This window comes from Macrobrachium nipponense, chromosome 32 (genome assembly GCF_015104395.2).
Source record: "Macrobrachium nipponense isolate FS-2020 chromosome 32, ASM1510439v2, whole genome shotgun sequence".
NCBI classification, from domain to species: Eukaryota; Metazoa; Arthropoda; class Malacostraca; order Decapoda; family Palaemonidae; genus Macrobrachium; species Macrobrachium nipponense.
In genome coordinates this window covers 8,289,376-8,314,375 of record NC_061094.1, presented here as the reverse complement: position 1 = coordinate 8,314,375, position 25,000 = coordinate 8,289,376, and the positions used below count along the sequence as shown (strand labels likewise).

Genomic DNA, 25,000 nt, shown 5'->3' with positions numbered 1-25,000 from the left:
GTTTGTTCTTGACTACAATACTGCAGGTGTATAAAGTTGGTTTGGCTTCTTGATATATATATATATATATATATATATATATATATATTATATATATATATATATATATATATATATATATATATATATAAGCTGCAGGCACTTAGCAAGTTCACAATGAAACGAAAGAGTGCCCGCACTTACGTGTATTTTTAAATTTTTTAAATAGTAAATACACGAAAGTAGTACTTGGCACTCTTTCGTTTCAAATCGAACTTTCCAAGCCGCTTAATCTAATAAACAAAATCACATGCTGACATTTGTGATTTCTTCTCTTATGTTTGTATTGTTATAGTATGTATGTCTATATAATTATATAGTATATATATATATATATATATATATATATATATATATATATATAATATATTAGAGAGGAGAGAAGGGAGAGAGATGAGAGGGAAAGAGAGGAAGAGAGGAGAGAGATGAAGAGAGAGAGAGTTGTGGAAAAAAAATTTATTTTCACGAGTTTGTCAAGCTACTGAAATACCTGTAATAATATTAAGAGTTGTCTGAAATTGTTGGATGATGATAATCATAATGTTGAGAGATGTCTGAAATTGTTTAACGATACCCACATTATTTGCGAGCTAACAATTTCCTTGTCTGCCTGATGTGTGGTTCATCTTCTCAATGTTCTCGAGTTGATCCACTGATTTTGATCTCGGGTTGCTAAAAACATTCCTGTGCCAAGGAGCAGGAACTGAAGAACTGATAATGAAATGAGATTCTAAATTGGGCGCGAGAGCTCCCGGTGAGCGAGACTAAGTGAATTGGTCGTGAGGTCACGAGTGAAGGTGTTGAGTTGGAAAATGCGTTTGATAGATAGGAAAACGAGCCACGTATGGAAGATTAAAGAAGGCAGAGAGAGAGAGAGAGAGAGAGAGAGAGAGAGAGAGAGAGAGAGAGTCCTACCACGTCATGCAAAAAGCGACGGAAGGAAAGACCTCATTTTAATCGTGAATTTGAGTCATATCAGGAATCTTATCGTACGTACATTTATCATCTTGCTGTCTGCGTTTTCATGTTATGGGTTTATTTTTTTTTTTTAAGCGTCCTGCAATCCTGAAAAGATCATTTGGCATCCTTGATATTCTTCGGAATTGAAGTCTCACGTCCTGAAAGGAGTTTGTCGAGCTCGCCCTGCAGATTTGTTCATACTCTATCCCAAGGTCCTTTTTCTATCAGCTACGGCATCTTGAAGGATTGAGTGATAGCTTCGTCGCTGATGCTTCAAGAGGCTGTAGGTATGGGTAGACATGAAATATAAGTGCCATTAACAACGCTCTTTTCCACAGAACGAGAAATAACTTTTAAAAAGTGAACCTAATTATAAAAAGACATTCGCGTTTGCGGATATCCGTGTATACGGCAACACCGCGACTTCTTAGCAGACAGGAGTGACTTGAAGATGCGTTCCGTCTGACGTATTTTATGGCGATGTTTTTCATGAGTGTTCTTATTGTTTTTTCTTTAGTTCCATTTATGATTTAATGTTGCATGAGATGTTTATATGTTTGCCTGGCCTTTCAAGCGCGTGTAGGCTTTCGCGTTGATTGAATTCATTTTCATCTTAGCGCACATGAAAAGTATGTAAAAAAAAAAAAAATGTAAAAAAAAAAAAAAAAAAAAAAAAGACTAAGTTTTTATCATTTATTGTATATGACGAAAAATTTTTTTATGTATGTGTGAGAGAGAGTGTGTGTGCCCGTGGGCTCTGTCCTTATAAAAGTCGAAAAAAGAGGCTATCAATGAAAACGTACATGCTGCTTTAACAGTCCGTGGATATATCTTCCCCTCCGACAATACCCTACGTTCTGTGAACTTCTTCCTCGTCAGTACTTCATTTGCTACCCTGCTTTGCAAACTTCTCCCGTCAGTATACTTCATTTGCTACGCGTTTCAGAGCGAGTTAGTTGACTTAAGGTTGGGGTCATTCCTCAACGGTATTTGAAGTCGCAGTTGCGTGTGATAGTCAAGTAGATCAAAACAGCAGTTCTACAGGGTGTCCATAAAGTCCCAATGCCATTCTGAGCAATAAATACTTGTAATGGTACTCGGAGTTTATGGACACCCTGTACTACTGCAGAAGTTGAGTTTTTTTTTTTCCACTTCATGCTCTGCTGAATGGTGTTACGTACTTTAGCATGCTTTTCATCTCTGTAACGTGTTCATTAATTTATTAATCAGTTTCTGTTGGTCAATAGATATCGATGCATATATGTAGCCAAATTGCGGACGGAAAGATTGGAAAGCATCTTTTGATTGATAGATAAAACATGAATGATGAATATGAAATTCGGAACAATAGTTAAGCATCTTTGATTGGTAAATACTTTAGGATGAATATGAAATTTGGAACGATAGTTAATAAGCATATAATGTATAAATTTGTTAAATATTTCTAGCAACCATGCAAAATTTCTAGTCCATCGGACGAAGGGATCAGGTCGAAAATTGAGTTGCAAGTTTTGACCCAAACGGACAAGACAGACAGACACAGAAATCGAGTTAAATAAAAGCGATTTAAAAAAAAATTCAGACGACTGCAAAATTAGCGGGAATCCAAATTTACGTACATGAGGCAATAGGCGGTAAATACCTTTACAAAAGAATTATCACCTAATTAATTAAACATCCAACTGTAAAGACATTGTATATTATGTGATTGATTGATTTGTCTCTCTCTCTCGCTCAGCAGCCGCTTCCTTAAGCAAAGCTAATTGTATCCCAGAGGTCCTTTCTCGCTTTTGAAGAGTAGATTCAACGTGCATTTAAAATGAATTATTTTATTTTATTTTTTTATTTTTTATTTATGTTTTTACTGGTTCTACACGCTGATCAAGACTAGTGAAACCTAAAAAAAAGTTATTATCTATTTATTCATTTTTTTACTGGTTCTACGCGCTGATCAAGAATGTAGCGAAACCTAAAGAAAAAATCATTTTATTTATTTTTTTACTGGTTCTCCATACTGATCAATGTAGTAGCGAAACCTAAAAAAAATTTTTTTTATACTGATCAATGTAGTAAAGCGAACTAAAAAACAATTTTTAGGGTTTCTTTAAAAAAAATATTTTTTCTTAATTGTTTGTTTTTTAAGGGTTCTACGCGCTGATCAAGAATTAGCGAAACCTAAAGAAAAAATTATTTTATTTATTTTTTTAATGGTTCTCCGTGCTGATCAATGTAGTAGCGAAACCTAAAAAAAAATATTTATTTTTTAATTTTTTATTATTTGTTTTTATAAAGATTCTACGCGCTGCTCAAGAATGTAGCGAAACCTAAAAAAAATGATTTTGTTTATTTTTTTAACTGGTTCTACGCGCTGCTTAAGAATGTAGCGAAAACTATAAAAAAGAAAATATCTTTTTTTTTTTTACTGGGTCTACGCATTGATCAAGAATGTAGCGAGAGAAACCTAAAAAAATATTTTTTATTTATTTTATTGTTTATTTCTTTTACTGGTTCTACGCGTTGATCAAGAATGTAGGCAAACCTAAAAAAATTTATTTCATTTTATATATTTTCTTTACTGGTTCTACGCACTGATGAAGAATGTAGCGAAACTTTTAAAAAATATCTTTTATTTATTTATTTATTTATTTGTTACTAGTTCTAAGCGCTGAGAAAAAAATGTAGCGAAACCTAAAAAAAAATATTATTTATTCATTTTATTATTTATTTTTTTACTGGTTCTACGCGCTGATCAAGAACCCAAGGAGCCAGCGTAGTAGGTGTTGCCAATGGCGGAGGTCCTCTTGGACTCGTATTAGCGAGCGGGCGGAGGCCTGCACAAATCACTCTCAGACATGTGAATTCACCCGTAAATTCACATCTGAGACAGTTAAGATTCTCTCTCTCTCTCTCTCTCTCTCTCTCTCTCTCTCTCTCTCGTGGTCTGCGTAAACACTATAGTTATGAAGCGTGCGATATTTACAAAATCAAGGTTCTTGTCATGAATATAATTCTCTCTCTCTCTCTCTCTCTCTCTCTCTCTCTCTCTCTCTCTCTCTCTCTCTGCTCAGAATTGTATCTTTGGTCTCTCCCTCCTCAGCAGCAAATTCCTCGAGGGGTGCTTCTCAATACATTATAATTTTTGTCTCAAAAGGACTACTCGGCTTAGGTCAAGGCTAACGTGTTAAAAAAAAACTGTGATTTGGGGGTTTGGGGGAGGGGACCGGACGGGAGTACTAGGAAGAAGAGGAGGGGGAAGGGGGGAGGGGGGTACTTGCATAAGGCATTGACCTGTTTTTCCTTTCCTTTGTTTTGTGGTTTTGGGCAAGGTCACTTGGGCATGAGAGATACCCACGCTGCTGTGAATTATGTCTGATGATTCATTTTTTTATTCACTGTTTTTACCAGATCGACTTGCTTCAAGGTAAGGTTTTTCTTTTTTTCTTTATCTCCTTCAACAGCACAAAAACGAACCTTGATGCATCCCAGATGAATAATCTTTATCGCTGGGAGATTCTTTTTTTTTTTTTTTTTTTTTTTTTTTTTTTTTTTTTTTTGCTTATCTTTGCATTTTATCAGATGTATGAGATGATGATTTTGTGATTTATGATGTTGGATGAGGGACTGATTATTGATTCCACAAAAGGAGGTGACAATGTACGAGTTCCGTTTATTTTCTCTCTCTCTCTCTCTCTCTCTCTCTCTCTCTCTCTCTCTCTCTCTCTCTGATATCAAATGCATTTCTTGAAATATTGAAAAATCTTTTTTCCTTTTTGTCTCTCCAAACGTAACGGCTCTCTCTTCTCTCTCTCTCTCTCTCTCTCTCTTCTCTCTCTCTCTCTCTCTCTCTTTCAGTACTGCCGCGCATTTACGAAGACATTTGGGAGATTATGACGTCTCCATCGGGTTATATTTGATTTTGCTCTTCGCAGGAACAAGCGCTTCCGAATATGTTATAGCGTCCGTTGTCCAAAAATAAACGGTAATGTGATGAGTTTCTTATCCCTGGAAGAGAGAGAATCCTGCCATTGTCAAATCATTATGCAAAACGCTCCTGACAGGATATTAAAGCCTGAGTAATTTACGTTCATAGAAACCATGTACTTGTCATTCCGGGTTGGTGTAGCCTAAATGAATCGGCTTTTTGACTAAAAGAAAGTTATGGAGATTGCGCAGGGAGCGGCGGTAACCGTCGGGATAAAGGGGGTGGGGGGCATTTGGGTTTTGTGTGTTGGGATCTCTTTTGTGCGTGTGTTTGTGTGATTTGTTTGTTTTTTTGGCGCGCGTGTTTTTATTGCGCGCGGATTTTTTTCGTGCGTTTTTTTTTTTTTTTTTTTTTTTTTTTTTTTTTTTTTTGGCGCGTTTTTATTTTTTATTTTTTGCGCGCGCTGGCCGATGAGCGCTCGCGGAACTGCGCCTTGCGTGGAGAGCCTCACTTACAAGACGAAATCACATCGACCCAATAACTCTTCGCTTATTCACTGATCTTGCTCCGCTGACATTTACGCTCCCATGTTAATCTTTACGAGATGATAAGATACGTCCCACGCTCTCTCTCTCGCGGCTGGCTGACCGCGCGCCGCTGACGGAAAACCGTCTGTGCTCGTGGCGGTCTGAAGGCAGTGGAAATCTATCTACCTCTGGCGTTCTTCGTTCTGTTTCGGTTTTATAAATATATTTCTCGTTGTAGTTTCGTATTAGCTTTCAGAGAGCAGTGCCCACATAGCTTCAAGATATCTGGAATTTTACACATTTTCGTGTTTAGCGTCTCAAGTATAGGACCTGCCCACCCTGTCAGTGTACGTACATAGTACATACATCCATACATTGACAGGGAGGACAAGTTCTACCCGAGACACTAAATACTGGGTCAGTTTCGTGAAAAGGATTCACTGCCTTTGGCCTAATTGTAAAACGTTTAGTGTCTGTAGGAGGAACGGGGATGAAATGTTTAGGAATTCATTTAGCGTTGAAGAAGGACAATAATTTTCCTTTAGAAGATGATCCTCAATAGTGTTTGCAGACCAAGACACTTAAATTTGTTATTTATTCTCTCATTCATTTCTTTTTTTGGTTGTCTTCTCATTTTAATTCCCTTACACTGAAGTGGCAAATATCAAGAGATATTTGCCACTTAAAAATCTAATAAACTTCCGACTTTCGAAAGTTCTTGCTTTCATGTACACATTAAGTGCTCCTGTCTATCTATAGTTTTATAGCTTATCTGCCCTGGGCATTTCTTTGTTGCAAATCTTTCAGTAAATTTTGTTTTGTACAGCGCGAATTCAGATGAACCTTTTCGGAGGATGCTGTATAACATTTATTTTAAAGAGATGTCTTCAGTGCAAGTTATCACCCTGCAGGCAGGAGGATTTCTTCTTTGCTGCTGCCCTAACCATCGGGAGGGCAACTTGGACTCCAGTTCGGGCCCAGGTTTGCCAATCAATCTATGCCAATGCTTAGTAGCTCACCTGACGATAAACACCTGATAAGGTATTATTTTATGTGCTTGGCCTTGACTTCCAATCCACAAGGGGTCATAACCAGCTAAATGAAGAGGTCTTATCTATCGATGATCTTCTAGGAGGTGGCCGAAGAATGGTGACCTCACAGTGCTGGAGTGTGGTCGTATATCAAATGTAGGGTAACAGTCGTTCTTGGATTCTGTCGCTTTGCTGCTTAAAATCTGGCCTGTAACAACAGGTTTGGGTTCCTGGGGAGAGAGAATCCAATTGAGTTTGGGGGATAAGGATCTCTGCTAATGAGTTACGAGGGGCTGAAAAAGTGTTATCAAGTTTTGTTCAGGAAATAAAGGGTCCCAACTCTTATCAGGATTATCAGCAGAGGAGTAGAAGAGTTTCGGCTCAAGTAGGAGGGGGATTATAATGACCAGGCGCAGCTGTGCTCGTTTCACAACTTTTACTTCGATTTGAATTTGTCCCATTTAGTTTTTATATGGAAAACGATGTTAAACTAGTTTATCATTCTATAAAGGGGAAATTAAATCAAATGAGAAGAAATCCAAGATGTGCAGACTAGTTAAATTTATATATATCCGTTAGTATAGAACCATTCTCTTCATTATAGCTCTGCGCTTTACAGTTTGTTACTTATAGGCTGGAATATGCGTAGAATCAAGGAATAATTATTGCTTTACCACTTGATTTCCTCGAGCATTTTTCGAAAAAAGTGGCTACCATATTTTGCATAGGCGCCATTCGTTCGCCCTTGTAAGCCGATGCAACATTCTTCAAGAGTTAGGCCCTATTTAAATATACCAGAGATTGGGCCGCAGAAGTTGAAAATGCAAGCAGAGTATGTTTGTGCTTTTAAAAGTGCTTTTGCATATTTAATGATCTCGGCAAAAAAAAAAACTTTATATTTTCTTCCCGATAGTCTCAAATTTGTGTCAGAACCTTGCAGGTGTTCGAACTCCATTCTGTATTACTCTGTAATTAAAACGACTCTGACTTTAACGCGTAAAGTAAAACCTCCACGAATCGTCAAGCGCCTCAGTGGCGTGGTCGGTTTGGTCTTGGCCTACCACCTCGGTGGCCGCGAGTTCGATACTCGGGTATTCCACTGAGGGGCCAGAGATGTGTATTTCTGGTGATAGAAGCTCACTCTCGACGTGGTTCGGAAGTCACGTAAAGCCGTTGGTCCCGTAGCTGAATAACCACTGGTTCCATGCAACGTAAAAACACCATACATACCAACACGAATCGTCATGTTCATCTCAGATCAAAGTTGATATAGGACGTAGCTTTCGTCGACTGATTTTTTTTTTCTTTTTTCTCTTTCAAAGGTGTTATTACAACTAATGCCAGTGCCTGATCAGGAATACCTCGTTCGATTCCAGACAGAGCACAACACACTATGAGCGCCATCAAACAAACGCCCGTTGCCGAGTGTCCAGCAAATCCTGGATAATGCCAGTTGGCGCCCTGGTTATTTTACCAGCATGATCAGCGACTTCTTTTTACCCGTGAAACTGGCATAGTGTGATGGATGACGAAGGTCATGACGTCACTAAGTGCCCCGTTGATGGGGGCGGTCGAATTTAGGTGTGGAAAGGCCGCCCCCCCCCCCCCCCCCCCCCCCCCCCCCCCCCCCCCCCCCCCCCCCCCCCCCCCCCCCCCCCCCCCCCCCCTCCCCCCCCCCCCCCCCCTCCTCCCTTCCTCCCCGCCGGACCAATTATTGTGATTTAGCTCAGAGAGGCAGGCCCAAGATATTATGAGCAACAGTTGAGGAAGTTGTCCCAAGAGCGATTTGCTTTTTCTAAACCCCTCGTTTTCATTGCTTGTGTGTGTGTGTGTGTGAGAGAGAGAGAGAGAGAGAGAGAGAGAGAGAGAGAGAGAGAGAGTTATTATTTACATTATTCTTTCTATTTACCGACGAGAGCTTAAATCATACATTTTGTTTGTGGAAAAGTATAATTAACCGACTTGAAGGTAAAACCGATCCTGTAGAGAGAGAGAGAGAGAGAGAGAGAGAGAAATGTCCAGCCTTGGAATCATTATTGTTTCTTATCTCGTGGAACTTTAGAATGCACTTGGCAGGGCGGTAGGATTTTTCACCCGTTCTATCTCCCCCGATAATTTCGGATTGAGAACAGAAATTGTGCGAGAGATATGGGACGTAACTTCGGTCTTTATCGGGTTGTTTGGACATTTTTCTTATTTGCGAAACGTCGATCTGGATCTGCACTGCGCAAAAATCGACTTGAGAATTGGAGTAATGGCACCCACCCGACCTTAACTATGTTTTTTTATAGAGAGAGAGAGAGAGAGGAGAGAGAGAGAGAGAGAGAGAGAGAGAGGTTTATCTACAATCATCTCCCCCTGTGAAGATCTCATCGTTGAAAGCCCATATTGCAATTGAAAAAAAAACTGAGGCTTCACTATATATATATATATATATATATATATATATATATATATATATATATTATATATATATATATATATCATTCGAGCTACAAATGTCCTTTGATATCTAATTCGCTTTACCTCGGAATTAATATATTTTCATATATGTAATACGAGGGCGGGAAAATTTTTTAGTTGCTAATAATTTCGTCCTCTCGTGGGTTCGGACCACCGCCCAGTGGACAGGCTCGCAAATAATATAATTAATATATATATATATAGTATATATATATTATATATATATATATATATATATATATATTATATATATATATATCAGGAAATAGTAGTGGAAGAGTCTGGCAAAATACTAGCAAATAAAGGCATGGAATTCGTATGATTCCCCGCGTTGTGAGGAACCTCGAATCTACGCGCCACTTCCCCTACAAGGAGACCCGGTTCGACAGAGACAAAAGTACTATTTGTCTCTCTCTCTCTCTCTCTCTCTCTCTCTCTCTCTCTCTCTCTCTCTCTCCTCCAGATCCGGTATATATGGAACGTGTAGTTGGGTAGTTGTGGTGGGTGTGAGAAAATGGGCTGTAGAGGGAATTTTATCTGCCCCTGTGCGTGTGTGTGTGCGTGTTTCTCTGTGCTGTTGTTTTTATGTTTGGGTGCCACACCTTTACATATTCTTTGTATATATATTTATACTCTTGTAAGACATCATATGTCCATATTTTGCCAGTGATCAGGAGCACTGAAGTGCTCGAAATGTATGGTTGCAACGTTCAAGTAGTGTTTTATTGGCCTTTTATCTTCGTTATATATATATATATATATATATATATATAATATATATATATATATATATATATATATATATAATATATATATATACATACGTAATGTATATGATATATATAATGTGGGACTTCTCCTCGTTTTGTTTGTTTGTATATATATATTTTATTATTTATATATATATATATATATATTATATATATATATATATATATATATATATATATATATGCATATTGGTGTTTGTTTGTTTATAATTATATATAGATATTGTATATGCATATGCACACATTGTATATATATATATATATATATATATATATATATATATATATATATATATATATATATATATATACTATATATATGTATATATAAATAAGTATATAAGTTTTATAGAGAAACCATATTTTCATTTTCGTTGGTGAAACAAGGCTCTATTTGACCACTGATTTTGGCACGTTTTAATTCACATTAAAAGTTAGGAATATAATGTTTACAACTTCTACGTGAGGGGAAAATCTGGAGGTCGGATCACGCCTTGTTTAACTGCCCTATGATGTGCATAAAAACCAACTCATTTAAGTTCGCCATTCCTATATTTTATTTTCAAATTGAAACCAGTCACCATTAAAATGAAACCAAAATGGGTATCAAAGTATGAAAATGAAATCTATTCAAGGACATTTTAAAGAAATGTGTCATTATTGATCAGGTTGGCATACATGGCATCATACTATGTATGCCGTGAGAAATGCAGTTTTTATTGATGAGCAAAATAATTTACGTGTTTCTCATATTTTATTTACTTCAGTGTTTTAGTTGTTTTGTTTTAATGTTATATTGCACATACTGTAACACATCATTTGTAATTTTGTTTTGATATTGTTTACAAACTGTGGAAAATGACAGCCATGCAGCTTTTAAAAATGAGTAAAATAAACAGCTTTGCTCGGATAAACAACTTCCACAGAAGATTGGGAAACAAAAATTGCTCTCTCTCTCTCTCTCTCTCTCTTCTCTCTCTCTCTCTCTCTCTCTATATATATATATAGTAGATATATATATATATATATATATATATATATATTATATATATATATATATATATATATATATATATATATATATCTATATATATATATATATAGATATATATATATATATACATATATATAGACATATATAGTATATATATATATATATATATATATATATATATATAGATATATATATATATATATATATATATATATATATATATATATATATCTATCTATCTATCTATATATATATATATATATATATATATATATATATATATATATATATATATATATATATTTGTGTGTGTGTAAGTATTCATGATAAAATAATGTGTGTGTATATATGCGTATATATATATATGCGTAATATATATATATATATATATATATATATATATATATATAATATATATATATTATATATAAACAGACACATTCTTCTATCACGATAATCCAACCTTTACTGCAAGTCTAATTGATGTCGTCGTTGTTGCCGTTGTTAATATTCCCTTGTAATCAGGTTTTCTTCTTTTTTCTTTTTTTTTTTTTTTCTAGCCATTCAGGAGGCTCAAATTTCAACCCGATCTCTGCTGATATTTGAGATCGCCCCCTGTGGCCTACACAGCATTGTGTCCGGACTGAATGTCTTCAGTCCTTTAAGAGTTTTTTTTTTTTTCTTTTTTTTTATGGGCGCTCTGCACCACAGTCGACGACGATTCTGTCGTAGCAACGCTGGCTGGCTGGGTTTTACATTATACAAATACACACACATTATACATACATATATATATATATATATATATATATATATATATATATATATTATATAGATATATATATATATATATATATATATATATATATATATATATATATATATATATAAAATATATATATATATATATATCTATATATATATATATATATATATATATATATATATATATAAATGGGGATACAATCCACAATGATGTAAAATCCTTCTAGTAGTTTTTATAAAAATATTTATTTTCTTGTTTGGTTAGTTTCTTTACAAGAAAAATATGTATTTTATTAAACTACAGAGATTTTTCATCATTGTGGATTTTATGCCCATTTACTTAGAGGTAAGACATACTACCTAGCTTCTGCATATGTATTAGGATTTATATATATATAATATAGATTATAAGTATATATATATAGATATATAATATACATATATATCTATTTATTTATTTGATTTATTTATTTATTTGTAATTTTTATTTAGACCATATATATGTGTGCGGGCACGATAAAAGAATGTGCTTGTATGTTTTCACACATATGCATAACTCGATTAACCTATCTATGATGTAAACAGGTAGATTTGAATGACATGACCATGTATTCATTCATTCATTCATTCATAAAGTAGGCCCAGTTATTCGGGAGACTATCACTATTTCGTATTTTTCAATTGAATAATATTTTTAACTGAACTTTTGTTAAATTAGCTTTCAGTAATGTTACTTTCCTGTTACTTCATTTTTTTTTTTTTTTTCATTTCCCGCTAGGTTGCAAATTTAAATTTATTTTCTTAACGTTCATATGGATGGTATTCTCGGGGCGCGTTCTTTCTTCTCGGCGTTTAAGGGGGCGTTCAGATTGATTTGCGCTGTGAAATTCATATTATTCATGTCTCTGTGATTGCAAAGTCCAATTTATCAATTTTTTCCATAAAGTTTCCAGACTTGAATTTCTGAGCCCGTAATATTTCTTTTATTGCTGATAGACTAAATATATATATATATATATATATATATATATATATATATATATATATGGATATTTATATATATATATATATATATGGAATAATTATCACATCGAACCGTGATCCTTTATATATCATTCAATAGCGTCACTGACTGTCCTGATTTCGTCCCCGTCCACTTGGACGGTGGTTCGATCCCTGGGGGGACGAAATTATTATCAATTAAAAAACATTCCCCTTCGGTACCTATATGAAAATATATCATGAATGATATATAAATGGATCACGGTTCGATGTGATAATTATTCATAACAAAAGGCTAAGTGCTGTCAAACGCTCGAATTGGCCAACATGGTAGACGGGGTTTCATATCGATTCTAATTACGAAAGCACCCAGATCGAGGGTGATTTGTAAGGTCAGAATCGATATGAAACTTATAGCGTCTCTGTTGGCTGATTGGATAGCGTCACTGACTGTCCTGATATCGTCCCCGTCCACTTGGACGGTGGTTCGATCCCATGGGGGGACGAAATTATTATCAATTAAAAAATTCCCTTCGGTACATATATGAAAATATATCATTTGGGAGGTAAAGTGAATTTAGATATTAAAGGACATTGTAGCTTGAATTGATATATATATATATATATATATATATATATATATATGTGTGTGGTGTGTGTGTGTATAATTTGTATATATATATATATATATATATATATATATATATATATATATATATATATATATACATATGTGAATAAATTCTTCTATTAAAAAGGATACGCCTCAAGTATAAACCGCCCATTAACACTGATGTAAAGCTAAGGACTATAAATATTTCGCTGGACTAACTTCCACCCTTATCAAGTGGAAATACAATAGTCCTTGGGCCTTATGTATTTGATATATATATATATATATATATATATATATATATATATATATATATATATATATATATATATATTTCTATTGACCTTCATTCCTGTCGTCGCAACATCCGAAACTATTCTAAACTTTTCTTCCAAGCCTTATTGACTTGTTCACATCCTCCTCAAACCTCGTTGCCAACATGTCCAATCCCACGTCGCTGACCAATTCTCCCGTGACGTCATTCTTCGACTCGATCTATCGACATGTTCACGCGCATTGTGGGGGACTTTAATATATTTATCTGCAATGGTCGATGCTTCGTTATCTGCTTAATTGACCTGCGTTAAATGCCATCATTCCTTTTCACATAGTATATATTCAGGGATGCGTAGAATCACGATGGCTCGATTTTGTATAGTACAGAGGTGCCCAGGACCCACTGAGAGGTGCCCAGGGTATTAACGGCGTTGGCGAGAGGGGCCTGGTGGTCTGTTTTATGGGCGCTGTTTTGAGAAGCTAGATTTATGAACTGAAGTTCGTCGACGAGGGCGGTGGAGTTATATTGCCCTAGAATTGATAGACTAGTCTTTCTATCTTACATAAAAAGGGATTCCTCTCTCTCTCTCTCTCTCTCTCTCTCTCTCTCTCTCTCTCTCTCTCTCTTTGGTGATGCTGATAATGTAAACATGGTTGTTACTGCCTTGTCTAAGTTGTATTACTTTTAAGGTTTACGAATATCATGAATGCTTTTAATACATCCACACACATCCATGTATATATATGTTTATACGTACATACATTCTTTTATCATGTATGTATGTATGTATGTATATATATATATAATATATATATATATATATATATATATATATATATATAATCATGTTTAAGTGTATTTATAGTAAAACGAACAATTTCTGGTAGCATATGGATAAACAACGCCCCCCCCCCCCCCCACCCCTTTCTTCCCGCCTAGACTTTAGCCATGTACAAGCATTGAGTTTGTAAGTACGAAATATGAATGACTAGACCACGGTCTTTCTGCTTCTATTATTAGCTATGAATGTATGAGATTTTCCGTCTCTCTCTCTCTCTCTCTCTCTCTCTCTCTCTCTCTCTCTCTCTCTCTCTCTCTCTCTCTCGATGTATTCTTCCTTGTCTTTATTTAGCTTTTGGATTGAAAGGCGCAGTGTATCAAGTGTCTGACCTTCCAAAGTGAGTCTGCTGCTTAGACGTTTATATGAGACTTCTCTGTTGTAACTGAACATTTTACGTCCCTGGATAATGATCATGAATCCTGAGCTTCCTCTCTCTAATCTCTCTCTCTCTCTCTCTCTCTCTCTCTCTCTCTCTCTCTCTCCTACTATTTCAGTTACCTTATGGAAGCTGGAGAACTTTTGTATGCTGTCAGATTATGTTACATTAAAAATGTTCCCGCCCCTCCAAGAGCGCGTAGAGGAACCAGCCCAAATTTTGCGATAAAAGGCTGTTCTTAAATACTACGAAATAGAAATCATGACCCATTTGGTGCGAAGTATAATCAGCTTGGAAAAAAATTAACGCAGACGTGTCTTTTGAACACAAGGAGACAAATTAAGAAAGCAGAATTAATGTCACATTTAGGTGAAAGTCAATTCAGGCAGTGATATTTTTGTGCATCGAGATTGTCTTGTATTCACGACTGAAATTGGGTCTGGAATTGGAACAGATTACCAGTGGACGCTCTCAGACTTTCTCCTTCACAATCCAAGTAAAACTTCATAAGTTCCAGGCAAAGATGCATTTTAATGCATTTTTATCTATTTGGTAATTTATTTAACTTTTTTTATTTATTTTTCTTTTTTTTAGTAAGCGAGATCTCTCCACTTTCTTTATTTCCCCCTTGCCTATTGCGTCTTATTAATGAACACCATATTCTTGGAAAGCTTGAGTTTCAAGTCAATATAGACCCAGTGGTCTTTTCCATATGATTAGGATTCGTCTTCTGAATAATAATAATAATAATAATAATAGTAATAATAATAATAATAATAATAATAATACAAGCTCTGGAAATAAGACTAGCAGAGGTTAATATCAGGAGAGGGATCTTCCAGGGCGACTCACTGTCCCCACTACTCTTCGTAGTAGAACCATGATTCCCATGACAAAAGTACTACAGAAGATGGATACCGGGTCCCAACTACAAGAAAAGAGGCAACAGAATCAACCAATCTGATGTTCATGGACGACATCAAGCTGTATGGTAAGAGCATCAAGGAAATAGATACCCTAATCCAGACTGTAAGGATTGATATCTGGGGACATCAGGATGGAGTTTGGAATAGAAAAATGCGCCTTAGTCAACATACAAAAAGGCAAAGTAACGAACTGAAGGGATAAAGCTACCAGATGGGAGCAACATCAAACACATAGATGAGACAAGATACAAATACCTGGGAATAATGGAAGGAGGAGATATAAAACACCAAGAGATGAAGGACACGATCAGGAAAGAATATATGCAGAGACTCAAGGCGATACTCAAGTCAAAACTCAACGCCGGAAATATGATAAAAGCCATAAACACATGGGCAGTGCCAGTAATCAGATACAGCGCAGGAATAGTGGAATGGACGAACGCAGAAACTCCGCAGCATAGATCAGAAAACCAGGAAACATATGACAATACACAAAGCACTACACCCAAGAGCAAATACGGACAGACTATACATAACACGAAAGGAAGGAGGGGAGAGGACTACTAAGTATAGAGGACTGCGTCAACATCGAAAACAGAGCACTGGGGCAATATCTGAAAACCAGTGAAGACGAGTGGCTAAAGAGTGCATGGGAAGAAGGACTAATAAAAGCAGACGAAGACCCAGAAATATACAGAGACAGGAGAAAGACAGAAAGAACAGAGGACTGGCACAACAAACCAATGCACGGACAATACATGAGACAGACTAAAGAACTAGCCAGCGATGACAATTGGCAATGGCTGGCTAAAGAAGGAAACTGAAGGAATGATAACAGCGGCACAAGATCAGGCCCTAAGAACCAGATATGTTCAAAGTACGATAGACGGAAATAACATCTCTCCCATATGTAGGAAGTGCAATACGAAAAGTGAAACCATAAACCACATAGCAAGTGAATGCCCGGCACTTGCACAGAACCAGTACAAAAAGAGGCATGATTCAGTAGCAAAAGCCCTCCACTGGAGCCTGTGCAAGAAACACAGCTACCTTGCAGTAATAAGTGGTACGAGCACCAACCTGAAGGAGTGATAGAAAACGATCAGGCAAAGATCCTCTGGGACTATGGTATCAGAACAGATAGGGTGATACGTGCAAACAGACCAGACGTGACGTTGATTGACAAGGTCAAGAAGAAAGTATCACTCATTGATGTCGCAATACCATGGGACACCAGAGTTGAAGAGAAAGAGAGGGAAAAAATTGGATAAGTATCAAGATCTGAAAATAGAAATAAGAAGGATATGGGATATGCCAGTGGAAATCGTACCCATCAATCATAGGAGCACTAGGCACGATCCCAAGATCCCTGAAAAGGAATCTAGAAAAACTAGAGGCTGAAGTAGCTCCAGGACTCGTGCAGAAGAGTGTGATCCTAGAAACGGCACACATAGTAAGAAGAGTGATGGACTCCTAAGGAGGCAGGATGCAACCCGGAACCCCACACTATAAATACCACCCAGTCGAATTGGAGGACTGTGATAGAGCAAAAAAAAAAAAATTATATTATTATTATTATTATTATTATTATTATTATTATTATTATTATTATTATTATTATTATTATTATTATTATTATCTATTCTATCAAGTCTCCTTGAATAATACTCAATATGAAAATCATACTGGAATCTGTTGACGTGACCGTCTTTTGTTCTTATTATTATTATTATTATTATGGTACATCTTTTGAATAATAATAATAATAATACTAATAATAATAATAATAATAATAATAATAATAATAATAATAATAATAATAGTTCCATATGATTAGGGTTTATCTTTAAATCTACTCAAGTCTCCTTAATAATACTCTATATAAAAATCATACTGGAATATGTTGACGAGATACTGACCGTCTTTTGTTTATGTTTTAGGTAACTTCTAAGAAGTTAGGCCTACCAGGTAGAGCGTGACGTCACGTCTACCTCTCCTATCTGACTACACTTAACGATTCACTAATATTGGGGATTTATTTCAGCTATTTTATTATCAGATATTATGCATTCGTCCCCACGGGGTATTTCAACTATATTTTTTCTACCAAATATTTTACTACCAAGTATTTAGCAATCATCCCCACGGGGTATTTCAACTATTTTACTTACAAATATTTAACATTCATCAACTATTTTACTTCCAAATATTTAACATTCATCAACTAATTTACTACCAAGTATTTAACATTCATCCCCACAGGGCATTTCAACTATTTTACTGCCTAATGTTTAGCATTCATGCCCACGGGGTATTTCAGTTATTTTACTACCAAATATTTAACATTCTTACCACGGGGTATTTCAACTATTTTACTACCCAATATATAGCATTCTTACCACAGAATATTTCAGATATACTAACGAACATTGAACACTCCTCCCCACGGGGTTAGTACTAAACACTTCGCTTACTGGAGAGTGGTTTTGGTATTAGCATAAAAAAAAAATCCCATTTCTGCTTCCTTGGTGAAACATGCATTTTCTTTATTCTCTTAGCGCGCAGAATTCTTAAAACAGACACAAACACTACGAAAGTCAGCCCATTGTCGCTGCCAACACGCACGTCAGTGAATAAGTAGTAGAACAGATAGGAACCGTCTGGCTTCCAAAAATGAAAAAAGCGAGATCTGTGACCGTAAGTCAATGGTTTAAGCAGGACCGATTATATATTGAATCTCCGGCTCGTTCCTTCACCAATCGAACGCGATTTACGATCAGTATCCGAAACCGCTACCTGTATATAAATTTGATAAGAGCGTCCGATAACGTCCGTGAATGGACTCCCGTTTGCAGACGAAAATGGCTCTCTCTCTCTCTCTCTCTCTCTCTCTCTCTCTCTCTCTCTCTCTCTCTCTCGTGGATGGTGGACATTCTGACGTAAGCAATTATGAAAAGTCATGATGACGATGATAATCGAAATACAGTGATAACAATGATTATGGTGAATGCGATGACGATGATAATCGACATATATAATGATGATAATGATTGTAGTGAATGTGTTGAGGATGGTGAACTTTGTAAAAATATTTTATTACTAGTAAAGAGAGAGAACGAGATTTGTGGTGACTATGATAAAACATGATGCGAAAATAATAATTAAAATAATTAATAAAAGTGGTCCAATAATAGAAGATACAAAAAGCAAAAGTAGGAAGCGAGAGAGAGAGAGAGAGAGAAGGGGAGGGGAGGAGGAGAAGAATGATGATAAAAAGGCGGCCCTCCACCCTCCACCTGGAAATTGAAGTTGTTTGATTCCATGATTAACTGGAAGGATTTATCGCTCAGGTTGAAAGGAGCTGTGTATGATACTCGATTTGGGGGTTATCTTCAATTCTATTTGATGGGCCTGCGCAGATAGGAAGGGGGTTGGTTTGGTGGGCGGGGGGGGGGGGGGGGAGGGTGCCTGCCTTTTAGTGTCCCTTGTCATGATCCGTATTACAACTGCATGAGGAAAATTTGCAAATTATATAAAAACGTGTATGTAACCCCAACTGTGAAATTGCCGTACGTAATTCGTGCTTTTATTAATATTTTGTGCATACACGTGAAGCTGTTCTATCATCCTCAGTATACCTCTGTATTTTTCTTTCATTCCAGAGCCACCTATAGTTATTATTATTTACACCCACTCCCCGCTGAGAGGCTGGAGGGAGGTTGAAGTTCACCGCTGTCGTGTTTCTTTGTTTGTTCGTCTTTTTGTCGATAATGCGAAAGACTTTACTAAATGATTTTTATTGTTTGATAAATGATTTTTATTAGCAGTTTAGTCGTTTTTTAAGTACCGGGCAATAGTCCTGTTTAGTTCGTGATTGATACAGAATATAGAGTTATATGCCTCCAGACCCGTAGAATCCACCAACGAATTATGAATCGTATTGCTTCTCTCGGGGAATAAGATTCAGGAAGATCCCCAATGACCACGGAGATGGCGGATAAAATATGATGTACTAAGGGGCTTCGCTCCCCGAGTGGATTCGTTGATTAGTTAGCTACGTGTGCAACCAGTGGACACAATAGAGCATTTCTTCTCAGACACACCTGTAAATTCATACTCCGGTACCCAGCTGGTATTTATTTATTATGCAGTGTTAAGCTACAGAGCTCTCTCTCTCTCTCTCTCTCTCTCTCTCTCTCTCTCTCTCTCTCTCTCTCTCTCTCGTGTGTGCTGGTGCGTGCGTTTGCGTGTACGCTCATGCATCATGCGTGCAGGAATATCTGAATATCTGAGCGAGCGTATGCTTGGGTGGATTATAAGCGTATCTAATGTGAACATGTAAAGTGATAGATTGCGCTACTAAAACTTGATAGCCACATTAAGTGAGATGGTCTTAATTCTTACTATTATTATTATTATTATTATTATTATTATTATTATTATTATTATTATTATTATTATTATTATTATTATTATTATTATAGCTATCGTGAATTATTGGATGTCATGAAACATTAAGTCTCTCTCTCTCTCTCTCTCTCTCTCTCATCTCTCTCTCTCTCTCTCTCTCTCTCTCTCTCTCTCTTGGATATAAATCAAAATAACTGACCAAGGGAAAAAGACTGTTAACAAATGGAACCGTTCGTCCTGGGACCCACCCATCTATGTACCTTAAGATCCCCCCCCCCCCCCCCTGCTTCTCCTTTTAGACCTCCGGGGTCTTTAAGTCTTAAAGCGAAAGTGGGAATTGGGGAAGGGGGTGTGGTGGGGGGGGGGAGGGGAAGAGAGGAAAAAGTTAATTCTCAGTGGCCTCAGTGGCCCGAACATGGCACTGAGCCGTATTTGGCATAATCACTCCCGGATTTACTAAGCCGTATACACCCAAGGCAGTTCGGTCCAATTCGCTCCATTTCATAAAGGTTAAAACCGTCCCCTGTAGCTTGATGGCCCGTTGCTACTTGTAATGTCCGATTTATTAGCTCGCCGCCTCTTTTGTCTTTCCTAGTTTGTTCCAATTCCTTTTTTATTTTTTTATTTTTTTTTTTTTTAAGTCTGAAGTATTGTTCATCTTACTTCGTCTCTGGAGATTATTTGTTGTTTATATGGTTAGCATCTGATGTTCTTGCTCACTAGATCACCTACAGTGGGGAAATATTGCATTGGTTTTATTTTTTATGATCTTCTCTTCTCAATATAATTTTTTGTCTGCCTCATCTGTCAAGTCCTAGAACGACTATTGTTTGGTTTTTTTTTTTATCTTGATGAGGATAAGACCTCGAAGTCTTTGTTGTCGATGACTAATGTATAGAAAGTAGGTTGGTATATTATTTATTTATTTCTTTATTTCTATTTTATTTTTTTCGTGTATTCATGGCACTTTTGCGTTTCCACTTTGTGGGGTTTTTTGTTTATCACACACTGCCAATGAAGAGTGTACCTAGGAAAATCAATTCAGAATCCTCAAATACTCAAGAATTATGTGAATTTCACTCAGGGTTTGATTGTTAACGTGTTTCGATGCTAGTTCAGAAGTTTCTGTTATATATTGTGCTGTAGTTTTGCGACTTAAAAAAATCATTTTTTAATAGATAATTTCCAGCTATAAGACGAGAAGATAACAATTTTATGAATGACCTTAGGTTAATCGTCTCATTTACGTGGCCCTTTTAATGGGAATCATTCAGCCACTCGAGGAGTCCATTAAGATGACCTGATTGAAGAGGGTCTTTACCCAAACGGAAGGAAGTACCTTATTGACCAAAGAGGCTGAAAGGCTTCATTAAAAGAGCGAAGGTGACGACGCAAAGGGAATCATAACCAAAGGGCTTCGTGGGGACATATTACCCAAAGGAAATGGTGTTTTCATTGCTTACGTAGACTGAATAGGTGTTCGCCCGTTTTAAATGACTCCCTGGGTCAAAATGAGACTATTTTTTTTCAAAATTTTCCAGTGAACTCACTTGTAAACAGAAGCTAGTAGATATATATAGACATATATTTTTTTTTTTCTTTTTTTTTTGACGGGTCACTTCTATCTGTCTAGAAGAAGCTGACTGCTTTGGTACTCTGCTTGGGTGATGAATAGAGCTCACAAGTACAAGAATAAGGAATAAGCTTTCACAATTGTACAAATAACAAAAAACTGAATACAACTTTCATTTGCTCAAAATAAAAATAAACGAATAATCGTTTCATTTGTCAAATACAAAATAACGGAATACACTTTCATTTGTCAAATACAAAATAACGAATTAAACTTTCATTTGTCATATACAAAATAATGAATAAAACTTTCGTTTGTCAAATACAAAATACCGAAATAAACTTTAATTGGTAAAACTTATCCACTGCTCAGAATTTTACTGTTTACAACTGGTAGCTTGTGATTACCGAACAAATAAATTTAGAATATTATTCGTCTTTCTATGGATTCGTTTGTGTGTGTGTGTGTAAAAGAAAACTATTGTGCCGTCTTTGTCTGTCTGTCTGCCCTCATATCTTAAAAACTACCGAGGGCAGCCGGCTGCAAATTGCTATGTTGATCATCCACCCTCCAATCATGAAACATACTAGATTGCAACCCTCTAGCCTCAGTAGTTTCTATTTTTATTTAAGGTTAAAGTATCCATGGATCGTCCGTCTGGCAGCTCCTACCACAGGCTTGCGACGTACCCTCACTCTACCGCATCTGGGGGAGCAACTGAAGCGCTACCGGTCGTAGCTGATAGTTTTATACACCATTATTCTAGGGACCCCTTCGCTCTTCTTCTTGGGCTCGAGCAGAATTCTTCTTCTTTTCCCTGTGACCTACTAAACGCTGGGGGTCATCAGGGGTCAGTCGTGTCGATCATTTAATGAGGGTTAATTTGAGCTCGACCCCTTTCCTGATTTTGATGGATTCGTTTGCGCTTGGTTCGAACTCCCCGGGACTGGCCAAGGTAATTGGAACTTTACTCGATCCATAGGGCTCGTCTCATGTCTTCGTAGATGTGATTAGGTGCCATTCAAAACAGTCTGATTGGATGTTTTCGTGAGCTTAATAGTTTCGTTTAAGAGTTGAGTGTTTCCAATTGAAGGTGAATCTATGTGTGGGTTTTTGAGAATGTGTTAGGAATATGTGTTGGCGCCTTTAAAATCTTCAAATATACGTCTGTGTATATATATATATAAATGAATTTTCATCACATCACCGTGATTCATATACATGCATTAAGTTACAAATGTCCTTCAATATCCAACTCGCTCTACCTCACTCGTTGGCCGAGTCAGTAGTATCACTGAAGTCCTGATTATACTTCTGTCCGCTGGTTCGAATCCACGAGAGGACGAAATTGTTATTTTCAACTGAAAAAAATTCCCCTTCGGTTAACATTTTATGATGATATAGTAATTCAGACATAGAGCGAATTTGATATTGAAGGACATTTGTAGCTTAATGCTAAATATAATATATATATATATATATATATATATATATATATATATATATACATACTATATATATATATATATATATATATATATATATATATATATACTAATATATATATATATATACTATATATACTATCTGTTTAGTGTGTTTGCGAGTGTATCCTGTTGGGGGTGTGTAAGTGAAAACACAATTCCCAAAAGGTTTTTTTTTTTAAGTCGATGATAAATCCGTGATTTTCCCTTGAGGTCAACACCCTTTTCGGATGTGAATCTTACAAGCGACTGAAAAAGAAGAGACGAAAGAGAGAGAGAGAGAGAGAGAGAGAGAGAGAGAGAGAGAGAAAACAACAGCCGTTACCTTCGGAGATAAAATGGAAAAAAAAAGATTTTTCAATGTTTCAAGAAATGCATCTGATATCTGATGGCGACTCCATCTAAATTTCTGTCGTATCGGGTCCATCTCTGGGATCCATTATTTTTTTTTTTATTTCTTATTGTGCAGTTATTATGACAACAAATTATCATTTTTCGGGAGAATTGATCACGTTCCTTTCACCTCTGTTGATGGATTGGGCGCTTCGAGTTCCAGCTTGCTTTCCAGTATCAAGTTTTTTGCTTTTATCGAAATCTGTTTGTAGATGTTGCATGAATTTCTTTATTGATTTTAGTATTTTGTAATCTCTCTCTCTCTCTCTCTCTCTCTCTCTCTCTCTCTCTCTCTCTCTCTCTCTCTCTCTCTCGTATGTTTCAACTGTTTTTTCTGTAGGACATCGGTTTAGTTATTCTTTGACACAGGTAAATGTATCCATTGATTGAAGGTTACTTCTTATTGTTATGCAACAGTAAACTGGGTAACGCCTAAGATATTTTCATTTAATCCCTTTTTCCATTCTTGCTCTTTTCTTTATGGCACTAATTTATCAGGTTTTTATTTGTAAAGTTTTTGTGTGTTTACTTATTCTTATCTATTTTCTTTCTTTAAGTTTGTCTCACTTTTAATTCTTTCTGACCCTGATGTTTAGAATTTGTTTGTTTTTTTTTTTTTTTTTTTTTTTTTTTTTTTTTTTGTCAAATAAGGTGTATGATTTATCACCACGCAAATAGATTTATTTTACACAGACCCCATCTGAGTCTCCTTATCAGACCTGTCCAGTCGGATCTCATCATTATGGCGTAGCTCGTGTGATACAGTGTCTTACTATTTTATGTGGTGGTCTTTACTTTTTTTATTTATTATTTTTTTTTATTAATTACTTGTTCATCCCGTTCTCCAGCCATGTTAATCATGTAGAGCCTTAATGTTTGGTTCTTACCTGTTACATTGACATATTTCCATGTTTTATTGCTAGTTTCCTTTGTCCCTATTATCGCCTCTTCTTCCTACAGTTATCCTTGTGTTACGTTAACAGCTTTCCGCCTTTTATTGCTAGTTTCCTTTATCCCTATTATCGCCTCTTCTTCCTAAAGTTATACTTTATTTTTTTTTCAATTCCCTCATCTTCTTTTTTTTCTTTTTTTTTTTTTTTTTTTTTTTTTTTTATCTTTCCCGATACATCTCTGCTATTTCGTTCCTTTCTCCCCCATCCCCTGTTTTGTCCCCGACCCCACCCCCCGCCCCCCCCCACCCCCACGTCTCCCCGAGCCCCTTCCATGCAACAGGACTCCGCCCCGCTGACGTCATGTCTGTTTTTCCCCCCCTCGCAGGACACCACAACGGGGCAGGACCTGCTGGAAAGAGTCTTCCAGCACCTCAATCTTATGGAAACGGCATATTTCGGACTTCGCTACCTCGATCCTCCAACCAGACGGTAAGAGAAGTTGCTGCACCTGTAGTTGTTTTGCTAGATGTTTTTACTATATAAGGATATATGTGTGTATATGTGTGTGTGCTTTGTATATGTACACTTATATATTTGATTCTGAATCGCTCACGAAAATTAAAAAAACGCAGTGATGATTATACCAGAAACAAAGTTATAGCAGCCTCGAAAGGAAAATTGAAAATACTGGAGATGCGAAAGGGCTCACTTTCGTCTCATTACCAAGACATGGTCACAGCA

The 25,000-nt window shown here is 36.3% G+C and overlaps 1 protein-coding gene across 1 annotated transcript in view; it reads left to right on the top strand.

The window, feature by feature from the left end:
* Nucleotides 1-25,000, top strand: part of LOC135207202 (band 4.1-like protein 4A) — a 575,698-nt gene that overhangs the window by 375,417 nt on the left and 175,281 nt on the right. The window contains 2 exon segments of the mRNA XM_064238791.1: nucleotides 24,645-24,735; nucleotides 24,738-24,748. Coding sequence (XP_064094861.1) covers nucleotides 24,645-24,735; nucleotides 24,738-24,748 — 102 coding nt within the window.